The sequence below is a fragment of the Oryzias melastigma genome, unplaced genomic scaffold (assembly GCF_002922805.2).
Source record: "Oryzias melastigma strain HK-1 unplaced genomic scaffold, ASM292280v2 sc00305, whole genome shotgun sequence".
In the NCBI taxonomy this organism is placed as follows: Eukaryota; Metazoa; Chordata; class Actinopteri; order Beloniformes; family Adrianichthyidae; genus Oryzias; species Oryzias melastigma.
Window position 1 is genome coordinate 60734 of NW_023416915.1, and position 7707 is coordinate 68440.

Here is a 7707-nt window from a genome sequence, read left to right on the forward strand (position 1 = left end):
ACAAATACTACGATCAGGTCAGTATTTGTCTGTTCTTCATGACAGAGACAGAGGAAAAAAATCCAAACTCTTCCCCTTAAATAGAGTTTTACAAGTGCAGAAACAAGATGTTTTTAAAGAAAAAAAAAGAAGTGGAACTCTAAAACGAAGCTGTAAATAGTGCAAGAACTGCGCCTTCTCGTGTTACAGGTAACACACTGCTGACTTCTGGGAAAATTCTAGAGCGATTTAGGAATTGTAGATTCACACAGCACTACAAAATGGGGCATGCACCATAGTGAGTAATGAAGGAGTTCGGACAGAATTTATAGATTTCTTTGCCCGTTCACATTTATTTGGTTTCATGTTGAAATGAAAAATTAACAAACTCCAACTAGATCAAACAACAATTACTAATCTTAAATCAGATTTTTTTGAAACAGTCAAAACTGTTTCTTATTCAAAACTTGGTGTTAAAGGCTGACTTTAGACATGCTAACTAATCAAACAAGTCCACTCCAAGGAAAATGAGGTTGACACCAGCATGGACTTTGAATTCAATCTTGGTGCAAATTCTAGAAAAGTGGTAAATGTTTGTGCTTATTTAATCCAGTAAAGAATGGACGTTGAGAGCACGTGTTCTGAGGAAAAAACCTAGCTGGAACCTTTCTGTGAGGAAGTTCTCCTTTTTCTCTGGACCCTCTGGCTTCCTCCCACAGTCTAAAAACATGCTGAGTAGATTCTTGGAATATTCTAAAATGTCCTTTTGTGTTACTGCAAATATGAGTGTGTGGTTGTGTGGCCCTGTGAGAGAAAGGGGACATGTCCAGGTTTTTTTAAAGCCTTTGCGGAATATTAGACTGGGATAGGCTCCAGCAACCCCATGACCCCAGAATGCTTTCGGAAGGTTGAGAGGAGAAGATGTCAAACATGTCAAGTTTGTTCCATTTCAAATGGTCCCAGTCCTATTTCTGTCAAGAGTCAGCGCTCTGTGGCCCCCTCTGGCATCTAGCGGGAACAGTCTCCAGAGTACTGACTGCACTTCATTTCCCAGCAGCCCCAGCCCACAGATTCTGGATGCTGCTCAGTTGTCTTCAATCAGACAATCACCCAGCTGCTTCTTAAGCAGTACACAGAGCCACACTCTGTGTGAAGTATTGTTTGTTCCCCCCTGCCTGCATTAACAAGTGTTTCTACCTGGACCAGATCTTCTGTTTTGATCCTGCTTATTCTCTGATTTCCTGTCGCCTGCCCTGCCCCTCGCCTGGACTCTGACAGCTCTAGTCTCTTCTTGGATGATCCCATGCTCGTGTATGACCTCCACCTGTCGGACTCTGATTTAGCTTTGTGGACTTTTAGTTCTGAACTAATAAACCTGCTGCAAGTGGAACCAGCTGTCTGCCTGTTTGTGACAATTTCCCTATTTTATGAACTTAGCATTTGAAGTTTGTTTGAAGAAATAATAAATAGAAATTAAAGCCGCAAGCGGCGTTGGATGGCCCGCAGTCGCTACCCGTTCTCACCCTCGCTGCTACCCGCCCTCACCCTCGCAGCCCACCCTCTCCCTCGCTCCCTGCTCATACGCACCATCGTTGCCCTCGAGGCCCACCTTTGACCCAAGCTCACTTGCTAAACACCCACTATGCACTCTTTCTATATATCCTCTTTCTATATAGCAGGTCTGAGATGTATATGAGAAAGTGATTTAAAAAAGCACTTTTTTTAAAATGGCGGCTTTTCTGTTGGTTTTATCTCCATAGCAACTATTTTACGTTTTATTCACCTGGTGTCACTGAATAGAATGATGTTAGTTTTATAAGAATCTGCAAAAGTACATTTTTGGATTTCCTTAGCAACACAGGTTATTGTTTTCATTTGTCTTATTTTTATGCATGCATGAACATTGTTGTCAAGCTGTTTTGTCTCTGCTTGAAGGAGTTGACCAGAGAACCTGTAGAAGGATTTCACTCACTGATCACATGACCCATGCTACATGACATGATGGCTGCCTGCTTACTATCTTTTAGCAGTGTTGACTCTGCAGGCCTCCAGTTTTACAGTGGCTGAATTCCCCTTCAAGCAGGGAAAACATTAGCTTGGCAAATGTATTTATCGTCATCGTCTTCGTCAACGACACTATTTACCCAACGAAAACGAAACGAAATCTAAAGAAAAACTCCCACCCAGACACGAAAGCTTTAACAAAATTGACAGACTTTTTCGTCAACGAATAAAAACGAAGCTAAAATGCTCTTCGAAGATGACATCCAATCATAGTGACTGTTGGTGGAGGAGGGCGGGAGCAAATGCAGAGCGATCCAATCAGAACACAGAACCCTGCAGCCCGCCCGGGAAGACGCTAATTCAATGAATCGTGTCTGTGATACAGGTGAAAAATGTCTAATCGGTAGAAAAATAAAAGTACATATATGGACACATTTTACATTTAACACGACCTTCAATAAGACGTTGTGTGGAGCGACCATCACAGGCAAAAACACTCTAGCTTAGCTAGGAAACACTCTAAATGTAATTGTGCAGTTCTCCAACCAGACTCCCTCCAGCAGCCAGAACCAAGCTCCTGCTGGTAATACATGGAGCGGACCTCAAACTCACAGTGCGTCGTCCACATGACACCATTGGTGTTGTGGTTGAACACTTTCTCCAAATCGACAATGAGCAAACTCCCACAAACCCTCCTATGGAGAGTGAAGAGCTGTTCTACAACCAGGACCTCAACAACAGTCCAGGCTGCAGCTCGCTTCAGCTGTCGGTACCTGTCAGCTGATGGAGGAGTCCCACAAGCCAAACCAGGCTCCACTGGACCCCTTCTTGAGATTAAACGTGACACTCTGGTGTACATCGACAGATTCAAGGATTTCCACCATGTTGGTCAACACAGCAGTGGAGGTTGTTGTAAACAAAACACAACTGGTCCGACGTGAAAGTTCTGTTAGTGTTTGATTTGGTTCTGGATCTATTCTGGTGGCCTTCCTGGCAAAACCCTCTGCATTCACCCGGACTTGGGACCGGCACATGGAGACACTGTTTGTGCCTCCTTGTGGTTGCATTATTTTGCCAAAAAGTGTCTTTTTTTTTTTTTTTTTTTTGCAAATAGACACTTTTTTGGGTTAAATCAAGGCTGTATACATTATGACTTTTTTTTTTGAGAACTTTATTTAAAGATTTTCAGTTTTTTTTTTACAAAACATAGATACATTATGACTTTTTAAGAGTTTTTTTTAATTATTATTTATTTATTTTTTTATTTCAGTTGTTGTAATTTTGTTAATCAAGGCAGTCAACATAACCATTTGAAGGGTCCTAGACCTGCTGGGAACCAGGAACCCTTCTTGGTGGAGCTCCCTGATGTCCAAGTGCAGCTCTGTTGTTGGAACCTGCTGGGTCTTATTGTGATCGCAGAAGTTTCCTCCAACAAAGGCTGACTTGGTTGTCTTAGAGGTGGAACTTCTCCTTGAGCAGCTCTGGCTGAAGTCAGGAAAGGGCTCCTCAAAGCAGCATGTTGAGGTTGTTGTATATACTTTGAGTTTTGGGCTTTTAGGGCTGTGTTTTCAGCCAGAACTGCTGCGTGTTCTTGCTTTGCAGCGACGACTTTGTCCTCCAGATCTTTTCGGACCAGGATTTCCGAATTGAGTTGTTGGCGATCTTTGTTGAGGTGATAATTTTGTTTTTTAAGTTCCTTAATGTTTCTCTCCAGATTGATGTACTCTGTGGCCAATCCTTCTAGTTCCTGTTTCATGACCTGCAGGTTCTCGACTTCCTCCAAAAGGGATTTATTTCTTTCTTGGAGTTGGCCGATGTACTCTGTGGTCTCATTAAATTTCTCAGTCATGGGCCTGAAGTCCTCACATTGCTGAGAAAGAACGCGGATCTGTTGCTTCAGTGCTTTGAATTCCCCCTCCACAGCCTTTCTATCAGCTTGCAGAGAGGAATACTGAAGCTTCATCTCAGCGTCTTTCTCACACTTCTTCTGCAGGTCAAGGAGCTCTTCTTTCAGGGTGGTGTTTTGTTTCTGCAAGAACTGGAACAAATCTGCTTCTTCTTTACATTTTTGCTTCAGCTCAAGTGCAGAATTCCGTTTTCCCTGGATGTCTTTGATTTCTTTCTGGACATTTTGGTTTTGTTGTTCCAACTGAAGAGTCTTTGATTTGGCCTGGAGATATTCTTTTTCTAGTTGGAGGAGTTGTTCCTGCTCCATTTTCAGGTGTTCCCGTTTCTCCATGAGTTCAGTGTTGGTTTGTTTCAGTCCTTGGAGGTTGGTGGTTGTCTCGTGGTACTGCTGAACCCATGTTTTAGCCTCCTCACACTGCAAAGTGAGCTGTAGGATCTGAGAGTCAAGAATGGAGTTGTCCTCCTCCAGAGACTTGGTTTGGGCGAGGATGGCGGCAGAACGTTGTCTCATTGCTGCCTCCTCCTCACGATGTCTGTGGAGGTCTTTCAGCTGGTTCTGGAGAATGATGTTTTTCTCCTGCAGTGTCTGGAGGTGATCAGTGTCGTCTTTCAGCTGCTGCTGCAGAGGTTCCAGGGCCACGATGGTGGCTTGGACCTTCTGAACCTCTTTCTCTAGATCTTGGTTCTCCTGGCTGACAGATTCGGCCGTGACCTTGACTCTCATCAACTCGCTGGACAACTCTTGAGGATCCCAAACCTTCATCTGGAGTTCCTGAAGAGTTGCCAGGAGGTTGGTGTTAGTCTCAGTCAGCTGGTCGATCTCTAGCTGCTGTTTCCTACAACGCTCCTCCAGGGGTTTTTGCTCCTGGATTTTTTTGTTGATGCGTTGCAGGTCTTTTTCCAGCTTCTTGGTCAGTTTAGTGGCTGATTTCTTTGCCTGGGAGAGTTCAGCGCAGGTTCCTCTCAGGTTTTTCTTGCCTTCCAGCTCAGCGGCGAGGGTTTGCAACTGGCTGGTCAGCGAGGAATTTTGCTGGACTCTCTTCTCAAGTTTGGAGAGATTCTGAGCGAGGAAGCTCTCCTCAACCCCAGAATCTCCAAAACGACGGAAGAACATTTTAAATGATGATTTTCAAGGTAAATGTGAAAATCTTTAAAATGTTCTGGATAAGAGATGCAGATTTTTGTAGCGAAAAAAAAAATCTGCGAGTTCCTCAGTGTAGGTCGAAGGTACTTGACGGGAATGCAAGGCTTCTAGTAGCTGGGGAACAGAACGTATGCTCTCTGGTGTGAACCAAACGGGCAATGACAAACAACTGAATCTGGGTTCTATTTATAGACTTCTGAGACAAGGGGGGTGACATCACTGTGTGACATCACACTCCTCAAACATCAACAATATTCCTTAAATGGGCATGGTCTGTGGGGTGATAACCATGGTTACTCTCTCTAAGAACAGATGTGTTATTATTAACACAAATAAGGACAACACATTTTAAGTTATATTTAACACAGTTAGTGTGTGATCAGTTTAACACAATTATTGTGGTATTTTTACAACACAATTCAGGAGTGTGAGTGAATTGAAATTGAAATATGATAAAAAAAAATGGGGTTACACCAGGTCAGCTCAAGGTCAGGGTCGGTCAGGTCAAGGTCAGGTCAGGTCAGCTCAAGGTCAAGTCATGGTCAGGTCAAGGTCAGGTCAGGTCAGCTCAAAGTCAAGTCATGGTCAGGTCAGCTCAAGGTCAGGTCAAGGTCAGGTCAGGTCAGGTAAGGTCAGGTCAGGTCAAAGTCTGGTCAGGTCAGGCCAGACCCAGGTCAGGTCAAGGTAGGGTCAGACCCAGGTCAGGTCAGGTCAAGGTCAGGCCCGTGGTGCAGCGGTAGGGTGGTCGACACCTGATTGCAAGATTGCGTGTTCAATTCCCACCTTACCCCGCCCACGTGTCTCGGCCAAGACACCAAACCTCGGATTGCTTCTGGTGGAAGGTTGGCGCTAGTGTTCGGCAGCGGAGGAACCACCAGTCATTGTTTGTAGCACGTAAACAAAACTCAATTTGAAACCGTTACATGTTAGTTGCATTAGCATATGTGATTCCCAAACTAGTTTGCTAAAAACAAACCTTGCGGTGACTAACTCCCACGCAAAACAGGTAAAATAAAGAAATCCAGCACAGCTTTATGTTATCAACGTTAGTAATTCCATAATACCTGTAACTCCCAAACTTGTTAATAACACACTTAAAAAACAGACTGAAACTGCTAAAACAAACGTTTCAGTGACTTTGCTAACTCGCAACCTTATTAGCAACACACATACAAAAAAAAAAATCCAAAACTGCTGTATGTTAGTTTAGTTTAATTCTACCAAATTCAATGTAAATATTCTTTTTATGAACACATTTGTCCACATTTGTCATGGAAGGAATCACAGATCAGTATGTGGTTGGAGTCTTCTGGACCCCAAAGAGAGCAGAAGGGTTAAATGTGGAGACAACATGTGTGTGTGTAACTACAGTGTGTGTGTAGACAGGCCCCGCCCATTCCAGTTTGCTATGTAGACCTGGGTGTTTTATGATGTTGCTTCCCTCTGCTGCCATCTACTTTTTTGTCTAGCCCCCCAACCCCAATCCCCCTCTTCTTCTTTTCTGTCCGGTCCAACAAAAAATGTCACTTTTAGACATTAGAGTGACATTGAGGGTCTGAACTCATCTGTGTTTTTTGTTTTGTCGTCTCCAGATGGTCCAGACCTCTCAGAAACTGCTGTGACTCTCCTATCGGTTGTCTTTGGTGATGCTCCTGTTGCTGCTGTCTTCCGCCCTGAGAGCATCTTTATCATCGTGGAGAATGAAATACTTGTCAGTGGTCCCACAAATCTGGCTGACTCTGCTACTCTCTGGGTATGTCAAACAAGCACTTTATTTGGACTGAGCTCTTAAAATGTGTGCACTTTTTTTCTGGTAAGTCCTTGAAAGGGATATATATATATATTAGGGCTGTCAGATTTGTCGCGTTAAAAACGCGTTAATCTGACATGTGCTTGACGCAGACAATTTTTTTGATGCATTAATCGCGGATTTTCTCATACGTGTCTTTCCATACCGCGCGCAATCAGTCCGCTCGCATAGTGGAAAGTTGCAAGGGAGTTACAGTAAGCATGGATGGATGGATGGATAGATGATGGATGGATGGATGGATGGATGGATGATGGATGGATGGATGGATGGATCTCTGTCATCCTTTGATGTTTGTCAACTTTGAAAATATCAAAGGAAAATTTCAAAAGCATCTTCTGAGAGATCAAAGAAAACATGAAAAATGTCAATTAAAACATAAGAATGATTAAAGGACACAAGAAAAAATCAAAAGTAAAACCACAAATGAAACTTCTGAAATATCAAAGAAGATGGATGGATGGATGGATGGATGGATGGATGGATGGATTCATCCATCGCTCCAAACACACACACAAGCAGGTTCAAATGAAATAAAGCAAGAACAGCTATAAACAGGTTAGATTAAAAGCATTAAAATTATGGAGCTGTTAAAAGCAATTAAAAGTGTTAAAATTACTGTACGAATTAATAAAAATAGTTAGTCGTTCAGAAACGCGGTGCCTTCATTCACTCTAGAATCTCCCCAGCATGCACTGGGGCGCAAAGCATATCTTTTTAAAAGCAAAACTCTTTAAAAATATAAAACCTCTCAATTCACCATCAGATTTTGTAATTCTGTGAAAAGGGACAGAGAAAAGCAAGAATGGGAAATGGTGACATTATTAAATAGATATTGTAGTAAACCCGATCTAAATGATGATGA

At 42.8% G+C, this 7707-nt stretch overlaps 1 protein-coding gene across 1 annotated transcript; it reads right to left on the minus strand.

The window, feature by feature from the left end:
• Window positions 1-3782: 3782 nt before the first annotated feature.
• On the minus strand, window positions 3783-5191 carry LOC112139784 (girdin; the record flags this gene model as incomplete). The annotated part of the gene is given in 1 exon segment (XM_024262613.2): window positions 3783-5191. A coding segment is annotated over 1 exon segment (1223 nt), but the record flags the coding sequence as incomplete, so codon positions are not given.
• Window positions 5192-7707: the final 2516 nt, after the last annotated feature.